Consider the following 13,597-nt stretch of genomic DNA (forward strand, 5'->3'; position numbering starts at 1 on the left):
GCAGTGACCCTGTGGGAAGCCCGTGCTGGAGCAGGCTCCTGGCGGGACCCGTGGCCCCATGGAGAGAAGAGCCCATGCTGGAGCAGGTTTGCTGGTGGGACTTGTGACCCTGTGGAAGGGACCCACAATGGAGGAGTTCATGAAGAGCTGCAGCCCGTGGGAAGGATCACTGGAGAATTTTAGTGAGAACTGTCTCCCATGGGAAGGACCCCACACTGGAGCAGGGGAAGAGTGTGAGGAGTCCTTCCTCTCAGGAGGAAGGAGAAGCAGATACAATGTGTGATGAACTGATCATGACCCCCATTCCCCATCTCCCTGCACTGCTGGGGGTAGGAGGTAGAGAAAATCAGTTCTCTAAAGTTAAGCCTGGGAAGAAGGAAGGGGTGGGTGGAAGGTGTTTTAAGCTTTGGGTTTTACTACTCATTACTCTACTATGATTTGATTGGTAATAAATTAAACTAATTTCCCCAAGTTGAGTCTGTTTTGCCCATGACAATAATTGCTGAATATCCTCCCTGTCCTTATCTTGACCCACGGGCTTTCCCTTATATTTTCCCTCGCCCATCCAGCTGAGGAGAGAGTGATAGAGCAGCTTTGGTGGGCATCTGGCATCCAGCCAGGGTCAACCCATCACAATTGCTTTTAGAGGTATTTAGAAAGCAACAACATCTAGTCTAATGTCATCTTTTCTTTCTTTGTCTTTTTTCTTTAATATGCATACTCATGACCTCACTTCACATTATTTACCAAGATTTCCAAATTTTAAAAGCAATAATAAAAATCCTATCTTATATTCTCATCTAAGATAGTAAACTTTCAGGATTTCAGTCACTGTTTGGGATGAACAGTCTCAATGCCTGTTTTTACAATATCACATTTTAGAGCTCTAGAGGTATACATGCATACAATTATTTTTCTGCCCATCTTTAGATCCCATGACCAAGCTAGGTACCCATTTCTTCACATAGAATCTCTGTTGTGTCCTTAATCGAGAAATCATGTTTATGGTGGTATTTGAGTTGGCTTGAAAATATCAGTCTTGCATATGAAATTAAAGCAACATTTTCTGCTTATAGATCTATTTCATTGTCTCTGAACTACAGCAAGTTTCATTTGACACACATACCAGGAAAATGGACATTCCTCCCTTCTGTGAAGCATGTTTTAGGTTAGTGAAGGCTTCTCTACCAAGTCCTCTGTCAGGAACATTTAGAATATGAGCCAGTGCCAGATCATCCTTAGAATTCACCAACAGCCTTAAATATGAACACACACACTTCTTCGCCAGGATTGTCACCTATATAAAAAAGCATCAGACAAATTGGTTATCCCACTGCTAAATCAGGTTTCTTTTTTTTAAAAAAAAGCTAATTAGATATGCACTGATATTATTTTTGAAAAGTAAGAATTTCACCTTGCATAATTTCAAAATGCTACTTTATGTATGGGGATTCTAGAAGTATTCACAAAAGGAAGCACCATTAATATGTTAAAATTACACCTACAGTACTTTATTATTCACAAAATATTTGAGGGCTGGATCTCAAGCTACTAAAATTGGCTATCATTTTCTACTTCAAAGCCTCTTCACAGATATTCCTTTTCTATCTCAAAGCAAAATACTAGCACTACAAAACCACATAAGGGTTTGTCATTAACTTCAAATAGGTAAGCAACTCGCCAGCTCTGTGTCAGTTTAAGTAATTTTTCCCTTGATTCCCAGGGGATTTCAATCACAGAAACTCCACTGATTGAGCTTGGACATAAATTGTGACCCATCTCCACCCACACAGCCAAAACATAACATTGTAATTGCTTATATTACAGTATTCTGAACCCTGTACAAACTACAGTCCCAGAACTGAAGAATTTACATTTTTGTCACAAGCAAAGACCAAAAAAAGGCCATTAACAAAAGGAATGGTAAAGAGTAAACCTATACTTCCTATGGAATTTCTTCTTATTCAACGGGATGCATAGGACAAAAATGTAGGCAGTAAGAAAACAAACATGTATGTGAAAATACAGATTTAAGAGGAGGAAAAAAAGAGCAAGTAATTTTTTTACTATCAGAGCAGCAAGAAGACCGTTATGTTAGTGGCGGAAGTGTTATCTCTGGGAGAACCTTAGTTGAGAAAATATTTTCTTGTTCAGAAATATGTTGAGTTGTACCCAAATATTGAATTCAAATTGCCACTTATAAAAAAAGCAAGTCTGGAAATTGCAAAGGGTCCAGCATTTCAACCATTGTTACAGAGTATTCTGAGATTCCTGGTTTGGGGGTTGAAAGGGTAAAAGGAAAGAATCCAGTATTCTCAGAAAGTCCTCAAGTCCTTGACTGGGACAGACAAACCTTGTTTACTTTGCTACAGCTACCACTATGGTGGCTATCCAGATTTCTTCCGTATGTAATGTAGTACAAGCTAACAAAATGAAATCAAAGAAGTTTACTTCATCTACCATTTCACTTTGCAGCACTGGGAAAATCATTTAACTCTTAGTCAAGACAATGTTTGAGTGACAGTGTACTTGTAGAAAAATTTATTCCCTAGTGTTTCAAGGCTGATTAAGTCTATATCAAGTTCCTGACATAAAAGGACTGTCTTCCAGAATATAAATTTCTGCACTTAGCATCACACACACACCCCTACAATATACTCAAGTGATACAGAATTTGAATACACATCCTGGTTTTTTAAACCAGTAACATTTTAATTCCAATAACTGGAAAAGGAAACTATGTCATATTTCATCTTTCCAATATATACAGAACATCAGAAAAGAGAGAAATAACTTTTACCTTCATATTCTCCTGGCCCTGTCTGTTGACTGGTGTAGAAGGAGTAGAAAGAATAGAACCATTATTTTCTTGTACATTTACTATGCCAGAAATAAATTCCAACAGTTGTACCTTTAATAAAAAGATTAGAATAAACTTAAATATGAAGATGACTGGAAAGCAAAAGTAGTATTAAAACCTGTTGAAACTATGTCTCTGCCAATTTGCTAGTGTTTTGAGGTTAACTCAGCCCTTACAACCTACTTTTGGTTTCAGTATATAAAAGTACAACTGTTTCAGTAGAGAAATGAGGTGTAAAATCCAAATTAAATTAGAAAAGATATCTCCAAAAGCTATGTGTTTCACCTGCACTAAAAGCAGCCTCTTATGTTTTGGAGAACATTTAATATGTTATACCATGTTTAGGAAGAGCCTATTAACCCACCCAAGTTCTCGATCTTCCTCATGAAAACAATAAGAAACAAAAACTTGTAAAAATTGCAGTTTCCATGCCCTTTCTGGACTTCAGTTCTCCTTATAATCTCTTGTGCCTAGTAATCACACGAGTGTTTGAATGTAGGGTCTCTGAACCTTTAAGGAAGTAGGCAAGATGGTTACAAGCATATGTGTCACAGAATCATACAATAATTTGGGTTAAAAGAGACCTATACGGATCATCTAGTACAAACCCATGGTTAAAGCAGGACCAGTATGACCAGGTTGCTCAGTGACATGCTGAGCCATGTTTTTAATATCTCCAAATACGAGACTCCACATCCTCTCTGAGCCACCTGTTCCAGTATTTGAGCACTTTTTCACAGAGAAAGCTTTTTGTTGTTACTAGGGTTGGAAGGTAAACAGTTTTAATCATGCAGTAACTAGTAATTCATGGTATGTTCATAATATACTTCAGTTCAGTTAACATTCAGTTACTGCTTTAGCTTCCCTCATATTAAAATGACCAGCTAATTAAACATACATCAAATTCATAAGATGAAAAAATACAGTAGTTTGTTTAAAAGTCTGCAACGCTGAGAGTGGGCAGTAAAAGCAGACAATTAACTCCTTTCTAATTTTCATTACAAGCTGGAAGTATGTGCATCTAAATCCAACTTTCATTACTTTTTTCAGTTTCAAAATCTTTTGTCTTGATATTTCCATGCTCTAGAGAGCACAGAATCAAATAAAATCATGTGGAATACTTATGTTTCATACTTATCTTAATTGCTACTTACATATATTTTTATCCTGTTATTGGATAAAGATTAATAGAGATTAAGAGTGCAATACACACTAGAAATTATCTAGCCTAGAGCAGTGCTTCACATCCTGTGTCATAAGAACACCTGAGCTGCAGTAAACTTCAACAGAGCTGTTGAATGGCTGAAGTGGAACCTCTTCTGGTTTCTGGAAAAATCTAACACAGAACTACATGTAGCATAGGGAAGTTTTTGCTTTTAGAAGGATGGTGTTTTTAAAATTATAACCTTTAAAAGTATTTTGACTGCATACCAACATACAACCAAAACTCCATGACTCATGTTAATCACTAAGCTTTGTTTCAGTTTTATCAAATCTCTGCAGTTCACTTTTCAGTTCCATTTCTGGCAGACTGATAGAAGAGCTGTGGGACCCACTCATTCAGCAGGACAACAGAAAAAGAATTTTTGAGTAAATTCAAGATCTGTTTAAAAGATTTAGTAATTTAAACTCATCTGCTTCCCCAATAGAGAAACAAAGTAGCTTGTGAATAATTCAGAGCTCCTGTGTATATTTAGAAGTGTCATAAATCCACAACTGGAATAAAAAATATGTGAAAATAGTATCAGAGATCAAACAAAATACTTACTGGGGCTATGTTCTCATCGTCAGATACAAGTCCAAGACCATAGCATTTCTGACATATGTCTATTAGATCTAACATATTGCTTCTTGTTAAGAAGGCATGATAGGCTTTTTTTAGGTCAGCATAATTTGCAGGTGCTTTCATGTTTTCATATGATAATCCCAGTTTGTCATGTAACAAATATTTCCAAGTTTCCAACACATCACTAAGTGATACTGTGAAATCTCCATGGTGCTAATAAAACAGAGAAAAGCAAAAATATTGTTTTGTATTCAGCATACATAGCTTTAAAAATAACTTTCAAACTAGCTGCATATATATGTATCTTTTTAAAAAAGCTATTATGATCTAAATATTTAAGTTTATAATAAACAAAGTCTTACTTACAGTTGAAGTTGTTGTGGTGCTTTTCTTTTTACAGTTGAGTTTTGTTATATGCAGTATTCGTTCCTGTTCTTTAAAATACCAGGTGTATATATATTGAACTTTACTCATAAGAAAACACATACTGGTTTTTGCAGGACTATTGCTTACATGAAGTTATTTATTTGCAGAAATAATTTTCAGCATGGCAAGCTGAAAATTTAATTCCCAAAGGAAATAAATGCAGGTCTATTACCTTGCTTCAAGCAGTAATGCCATGTCCAAAAAAAAGCACTTTTTTCCTGTGTTAGTACAGTTGTAGTTTAGCGTAACTTTGACAGTGTTGCTAGATAGAGCTAACAAATTTAATTGCATTAAAGCAATGCAAATCTATCCATTACTAGTACCATAACTAACACTAACTATACCGTATAGGCTACAATCTTACATCCAGCTTCCAGCCCACTCTCCCTGTCAAAATTATTATATTACATTCCATGTGCCCCTTTGCCTTCTCCTCAACCTCCAAAAAGGATAAAAGAATTACAGTTTATCAGAAAATTAGCAGAATGAATAGATATTAACAGAGAGTTAATTTAAAAGAGCAGATCAAGCGGGTAAGAGACAACAAATACATGAGTAGCAAAATAACTAACAGTATTTTATTAGCAGCCGAAGAACCTCTTCCTAATCTAAGCAAAAATGAAAATTCAGATTTATCACAAAGCAAGTTAAGAGGTTTGTATCAGTTAGAAGTCACTTTCTTCTTTCCAACTCTTGAGTGCTCTGTTGACCTTTGGTGGGCAGAAGCAGAAAATGTATCAACAGGAATTATTAAAATAATGTTTAATTTACACATTAGTTTATTGTATTTCTTTCAAAGGATTTACATGAAAGAGGGGAAATCTGCTATTACTAGAGTTATATGTAGGGGTATATTAAGTAATCATGTCTAAGCACTTTTTAGAAAAGTGAACACTTAATTGTAAAGCAATAAGCTTGCAATTTTATTGTGCAGTTCTAAACTAAAATGAAAAAAGGGAATGAACTTTTCTTAAAAAGTTATTTTTACATGGAAGAATAGAAGAGACTGAGAGAGACTACATTTAGCATCATGAACTACATACAATCACATTTATGAAGCAGAAATAACTAAAGAACCAAAGTTGTTAGCAAACCTGGCACAGTTGAAGGTCACAAGTATGGCATTAGGGCACAAATGGCAAACAAAAAGTTGAAAGTGTCACAGCAGATAGGAACAGATAGTGGAGCTGGAATTCACAGAAATTTAAAAACAAGCCAAGTAAGTGACAAAGCCCTGTTGTCTGAGTCACAAACTGAATAATGCATTACTGAAGGAAGTGGGATGCAAGCCAGCTACCATCCGGCTGTATTGGTGAGACACTAGAGGAGAGAGCTGCACTCCAAGAAAGAAATAATTAGGTACAATACACAATCCTATTTGTTTAATCCCTGGCATTGTCACTTTCAGTAAAGAACTGTTTTTTAAACCAAGTGATTCACAGTTGGCGGGGGGAGGGGAATCAGCTCACGGAGCATCAAACATTTTAATTAAGTTTTCCACTTCAGTGTGGGGGTACAAGGAACTGCAAGAAATCTGAGCCTGTCTCTTGTACCTTCCAATAAAGGAGATGTCAGTGGTTAACGACTCCCAACGCTGAGGAAACCAGAAAATCATTTTCAATCCCTGTAAACCAAGTTATCACACAAAGAAAGAATTGCAATAAGATGCTACTTACATAAGTGAAAATACATAGTAGCAAAGAATTATGATACCAATTAGCTAAAGCTAACCGAGGCAAAACATAGGGTTTGGGATGCAGGATTACAGGCCTCTGTAATTTAGAATATGGTCCTTTATTCACTAATTGTTAACCTGTTTTTCATCTCTTGACCACTAACCCTGGACTTTAACTCCTGTACTGTCCTCTGCCTTCCCAAATTCTAGCTAGGAGTTGATAATCTCCCTACACACCCATACTTCATTATATTCTGTGCCAGGTTTCACCTTGCTTCCATATCTTGGTGTTTTATCCAATGTCCATCACAATGTCTGTTATCTCCTAGCCATGCCTATTGCAGACCCTCCCAGTGCCAACTTCCTCACCACCACTTCCCCTTTTCCTGAAATCTGTGATTTCCTTACTATTTGCTCTTATCCCCTCCTCTTTCACACCTAGACTCCTCATTTAGCCTCCTCTTTGATCTACATACCAGTCCCCATTTCATGATGTTAAACTTTTACAGCTGAGATCCTTCTATTTGAGTTAGACCTCAGAATACATGCTAAACAAGTGAAAATCATAGCAAATTTTCCAGCTTTCACCAAAGAAACACAGTTCATACTACCAGTATCTAAAGCATTCCACAGTATATGGCAGCAAAATAAGTGCAATATTATACAGTCATGTACTTCACTATGTAACATGATATAAATGCCCTGTGACTGAGTGACAAGCCTTGCTTTGCTATGTCAGTAACAGCAGATAACCTTTGCGCTAGACAGAAGTTATTTTATTTCATGACGTTTTCACATTCAGCAACTTTAATCCGGATAAAACAATTACCTACAAACACCATTAGCAATTGAATACAAAACTAAATACAAAACCAGGATCAATCTTAATAATTTAAGTTGTTCCAGACCAAAAGATCCCTCCTTAGGTTCTAGCACACTTAGCACATCTTTCTGGATAGATCGGGTTAAATATACGATTCCAAAGTCCTGAAAGTCAACAACTTTGATATTGCCTAGACAAAGAACTAGATGTGAAAATAAGAGAGTACTCATGAATATTACTTTAAGTGCTTTTTTGCCTTCTAATTTGTGCATGGGTTATGATAATTCAGCACTATGAACTTGCATGCTATTCCACAGATTACCAGAATATTAAAATGGCATGTTTTCTGAAAAGCACTTGTTTTCCATTTCAGCTCCTCAAAAAACTAAATGTAATTATATTATAACCCAATTTAAACGATCAAAACAGCAGTAGGTTGGAGAATAAAAATGTTAGTTTCCCACTTTGTTTTGAAACAAAATCCTCCAGGAGTAACAAGTGATAGTACCATTTCAATACGGTATCTAATAAATCAAAACTTTTCCTCACCAAACTAAGGACCTGTGGAGATTATATAGTTTATATTAGTGCTGAATAATATTTTAAATCAAAATAAAATTGCACTCCAGATATTAGCCTTCATGATCAGGTGCTCACTGTGATGGTGTATTCTATTTCTTGTACAGTAAATTTGTCAAGAGTCTCTGGATTTAAAATTAATTTTAAAAATAATGTGGTGTTTTGAAGTAAGCATATGCCAACTGGCTAATACCTTAAAGAAGTTCTTTCATTCCATGTTAGACATTGCAAGTATTGTGTTTCACAGGCATAGAAATAATGAAGTATCATAAAGCATCTTCACTTCTTAGTAGTGCAGTATGTTAAACTTCCTTGGACTCTTATTTTAGAATACCTGAAATCCAGTAGCAACATTTCATGTCTGAAGACATCATTTTTTAGTATTTTGCATGTATTGCAAGCTTTCTAGGGCTAACTACATAGCAAAGCAGCTTCTATTTTGACAAAAAATTGTTTTAAAGAAGTGATACGTATTTCAGAAATACCATTTCTCACCTGCCTTTCCCAAACAAATGGCCACTAACCATTTTTGGAATACGTGTGTTCAAGACTGCTGTGCTAAACCACCACTCAGGTGTTGCCTCTAGTTCTATTATTTTCAGGCATACTCCTAGACCACAGTAATGTTATCTGTGGCATTGCCTTCGAGTTGTATGATTCTGCAGTCTTGTCACCTGTGGTCTTACTCAGACTTTGTTGCTTGCATATGCTCTCATACAAGAGAAAAGTTCCAAAACTGTGGTATGTAAAACACATTTTAGTAATACAAAGTAGCATTTTTAATGTTTCCCATTCCAGTGAACGTTGATAGTGCCGTGCACAGATTTAGAAACTGGTTCATATAAGCACAAGTGTACAGACATAAGCATCTGCTGGTTGTTATACTGCAATCTGCCAGAAGCAAAGACAGTTACAGGCCAATATCCCAAGCTTAAAGAAAAGCCAGTATACCCTGCATGGGTAATTAGTTGAGACTAGGAAAGATGCCTCAAGGTCAAAGTAGCAAGAGTTTTTAAGGTTCCCGATGGCAGGACCAGAGGCAATGGGCACTACCCAAAAGAAACACAGTAGGTTCCCTCTGAACATCAGAAAACTTTTTTTACTGTGAGGGTGATTGAGCAATGGCACAGGCTGTTCAGAGAGTTTATGGAGTCTCCATCCTTGGCAACATTTCAAAGCTATCTGGACATAGTGGCCCTGCTTGAGGAGAGGGATTGGACAAGATGAACTCCAGAGGTCTCTTCCAACCTCAACCATTCTGTGATTATGTGAAAAACTAATTATATTGAAGAACAGCCAAGATAATGCCTCTTGGTAGCATCATTACAATATGTCATAAGCAACGTATCATATAAAATTGCTACAAAGTTGGTAGGAGTCTCTCATTACCAAAAGGGAGACAGATACAACAATTTAATGGAGTAATGCTGTAAAACAACTTTGTATTTTTATTTATTTGCCAACATGGGAACAAGATAATTTGGGAAAACATTTTAAGAAATACAGGATAATGAACAAAACATAATATTCTTCACATAGTGTACAAAATTCTTTTGCCAATTATTAGGCCTAGCATAAAGGACACAGCCAGCATAAAGATGAACCAATAACCAAATTGTATTTGATACAAAAGGGTCAGTACATGGGTGAGCACTGAGCATACAAACAAGTCAATCAGATTATGTATAATCAACATCAATCCCACTGACCCCAACAATGACACCACACGACCAACAAATAGGGTAGAATAAATGGTGAAATGCAGTCTCCCATAGAAGGGATGGGAAACAACCGAGTCAACAAGCTAAATACATAAGACCAAGGAAGCCACACACTGAATCTCTACACAGCCCACATTTACAAAAGCCAGACCTGACTGGAGCCCAGTCCCAGGGAGGCAGGAGGTCCTTCCCCAACAAGAAACTCTGCACAGGGCATCCACCTCACACACAGACACTGCCCCTCCTGCAAGTGGTCCCAGCTTTTATCCCCAAGTGGGACACCTGACCTTGGGTTACTCAATGCAGACACCTGGGGTCATTTACCCAATGGCTCTGTCTGCCAGGCCAGAGCACCCTGGGGGGAAGCCTAAAGGCAAACTCACCCCCCCTTTGTGAAGGGCTGTGGGAGTCACCCATATGTCAACCTTAATTTGGGGCTTGGGGTTGAAACCCCAGCATTTCAAAAATGCACTCAGGGAAGCACATGGTAGAACCAAGCCACACACCAAAACTGATTTAATCCAGAATCAGAAAGAGACAAACAAAAATTTCTAAGGAGAAAATATATTCCTAAAATCAACAATGAAGTACTTATTCCTTCAGTCTCACAGTCCTAGTACTAGAAGAGTTTTAGAAAACATTTAAGACAAGTCTGAGAATTTAAGTTCACAGACTCGGGAAAAAACAACTGTTTTATATGATGTCTCAGTTTCCCCCAGTACTAGCTAAAATAGTCATGGTCTGAAAACTACAAGTAATTATTTGTCCTAATAACCTATCTTCTACCCCTCCTGATCCACATATGCAAATACAGTCAACTTAAAGCAATTACCATCGACTGAACTTCAACTTGACAATTTTTATTTCTATTTCAAACCTTAAGAAAGGTTCTTCTTGAAAGGTTACCTAGATTTTAGATCTATACTAATCAGTCCAGGTAAAAGGTATTAACTTTCACCACAGACCATATGCCACTTGTCTTTATGCCATATAGCTACAACTGTGCTACAACACAAAGTATTTTCAGAGGAAGTCAAAGTGTAGATTTTTTTTTTCCTTTCATCCCTGTTATTTGATCAATGTTTATCACGCTGTTTGCTATTCTTATTCTAGGTGAAATTTAAGACTGATAAATTATAAGACTCAAACTTTTCTAGAGGTCTCCAAAGATCTTCATTATTTTTCATTTCTACTGCAGATACAGATAACAGTTAAACCACCAAATCCATTAAAATTGTCCAGACTCCTAAAGAAAGAGAAGAGGGTTTTGTCGTTTGTGGTAGGTTTGGGTTTTGTTTTTTTTTTTTTCAATCCAGCCATTCAATAACCTGTTAGTAGTTATTTTTCTTGCAGTAACTGACTTTATCATTATAGACTTCTACAGGTGTTATGTTAACAATACGAAGTTGATGTACTTAAATCAGAGAACTCACAAGAGACATGCCTACAACTGCAATCTCTGCATCTTAGTTTGAAGTTTCAGTGCTGAACAAAATAAACCAGTCATATTTTACTCTAACACTATAAACACAAAAATGGATATCGAGCTGAGGAAATTGAACTTCGGAGGCAGCACACACAAATGCTAAAATAGTTTTAATCCACATATGCATGACAAGGTTTATACATGCTGCTAATTTGTCTTATTAGATCAACTACTATAATCAGAAAAAACGAATTAGGTTTTCAGCACTTGGTCTTTCTTGAGATATGAAGCAAAAGCAGTGTATTTCAAAATTAAATCAGTTGAAAATAATTGCTTTAACTTTAGATCACCTTTCAAATAAAATATACTTTTAGAGGGAAAGAATCTTTGCTGGAGAAGAAAAAAGGAGAAAGTGGAATAAACAAGTTACCTCTAGGAGAAGGAAAAAGCTTATTGTCAGCTGTTAGGAAAGAAGTAGCAATGAACCAGAAAAATATCATCTTTATCATGTCTGTAATTTTTGGCATCCAACAGAATAACACATTTTAGCTCCCAGAGCTGGCTTTGGAAAAATGTTTGTAGTTCTCCCCTTGAGTATCACAACAAACAGTGATTGCCTCCACAGGTAGTTTTGCATTACTATCCTCTATCAGTTCTGAGAGCCCATTTTGATCACAATAATTTTTGAGTTTTACCTACATAGGTATTGTGAGGACACTGGGATCCTGGCTGAAATATATTAAATTCTATGAAGTAGAAAAGTAGAATCTTGGCATTCTGATATTTCTGTTGTAACATTTGTTACAGTGAGGATAAATTGTCAGGTTTTATATTTAACGTTTAGAGAAGAGATACCCCCAATTCTGCGCGTTTTATACTACAAAGCTTTTTCTGGTGGTGAATTCAGCTAGGTTAAAGAGTGGTTCTAGAAATACTTTTTCCAAGATATAAGATTTTCCAGTACAAGTGGTAATCTTTAAAATGATACATTGTAACAAGGAATGCACAAACTGAAGCAGATTTTCTGTTTGTGGGTTTTTGTTGGTTTGGGTTTGTTTCGTTTTTTTTAAAAAATAAAGATTTGTACTACGTGTTTAATTTGCTATGCAACATTTGGGTAAGTCTTCCATCAATGGTAATTTGTTTTCATCAATAATTAAGCTTATTGACCTAAAAAGATATCTTTAGATTATCGAAGTGGCTATGCAATTGGTCTTACTAGGTGAGACACATGCAAAGGCCTGACTGTACCTTGCAACAGTTTTTGTTATGTTTCAAATGATTGCCAATACCCAGCCTTCCAGCTGTGATAAGCCACAGTGCTTCTTACAGAGTCACTTAAGGGTTACATCTCCTACTGACTGTACAGATGCTTCTTGTACACATGCAAAGAAGGCCATATATTTGATACTAGGTGTAGGTCTTCATCTGATGAGCCTCAGGAGAAACAGCAGCCAAGAATGGACTGCTGCAAGCACAACTCGTGCAACCTATGCCAAGTCAGTTTTATACTCATCTTCCTCTCAAATGTTTCCAAAGCATTTTCGGAGCACTCAGAAAAAGGATGCATCCCAAATGCCATAGTTCTCCATCCTGATCTACAGCATAGAAGAAATATTTGATAGAAATAAGCAGAAGTATGATTAAGAAAAATACACTTCAATATTAAATATCAGTGTATAAGTCAGATATACAATTAAAACACTTCCATTCTCCCACCTGTCTCGCAGCTCTTTTTCGAAGCCTTGATTCAGTGTGCTTAATCATATTAATTTTAGTGCCTTGCTGCATCTGACCCTCAGTTAAAACTAACAGTGAAGTGACCAAAATAGTTGTTTCAAGTAGGTTCCTAAGCAAAAGATCCAGTAAGTGAACCAAGGTTGAGGTGTACTAAGAACATACCGAAAGAATGCCAACCTGTTTATTGACTTCAGCCATTGACAGTTGTAATGCCATCAGCATGCAGTCTGCTCCACACAGAGTAGTCCTTTCAGAGTTTGAAAATAAAGGCCATTGTCTTCTGAAACACTTGACAGAGTTTAAAATTTTTTGTTGGAAGTCAATCATTGTCTAGAGCAGAAGATAAAAATAAATAAGAGAAATAAAAATGAATATAACTATGCAAGAGGCCTATGCACATCTTCTCCTTCCAATAATGTGTGCAAATCCTGTTGTATCTTCTTGCAGATTGTGTTCCTACAGTAAACTGCCCACTAAACCAAAAGTCTAGCGAGAGTCACCTCACTAATAGAACAACTATGACGAGGACTTCAAAGCGCTTTTGTATGACATCTCTTCATG

At 36.6% G+C, this 13,597-nt stretch overlaps 1 protein-coding gene across 2 annotated transcripts in view; it reads right to left on the reverse strand.

The window, feature by feature from the left end:
• Window positions 1-13,363, reverse strand: part of PARPBP (PARP1 binding protein) — a 53,440-nt gene extending 40,077 nt beyond the window's left edge. For both annotated transcript variants that reach the window (XM_074901257.1, XM_074901256.1), the window contains exons 1-4: window positions 13,214-13,363; window positions 4,629-4,859; window positions 2,801-2,911; window positions 1,127-1,297 (exon numbers count right to left, since the gene is read on the reverse strand). In XM_074901257.1, coding sequence (XP_074757358.1) covers window positions 1,127-1,297; window positions 2,801-2,911; window positions 4,629-4,859; window positions 13,214-13,363 — 663 coding nt within the window. The remainder of the gene's footprint in view (window positions 1-1,126; window positions 1,298-2,800; window positions 2,912-4,628; window positions 4,860-13,213) is intronic.
• Window positions 13,364-13,597: the final 234 nt, after the last annotated feature.

The sequence above is a fragment of the Athene noctua genome, chromosome 3, assembly GCF_965140245.1.
Source record: "Athene noctua chromosome 3, bAthNoc1.hap1.1, whole genome shotgun sequence".
NCBI lineage: Eukaryota > Metazoa > Chordata > Aves > Strigiformes > Strigidae > Athene > Athene noctua.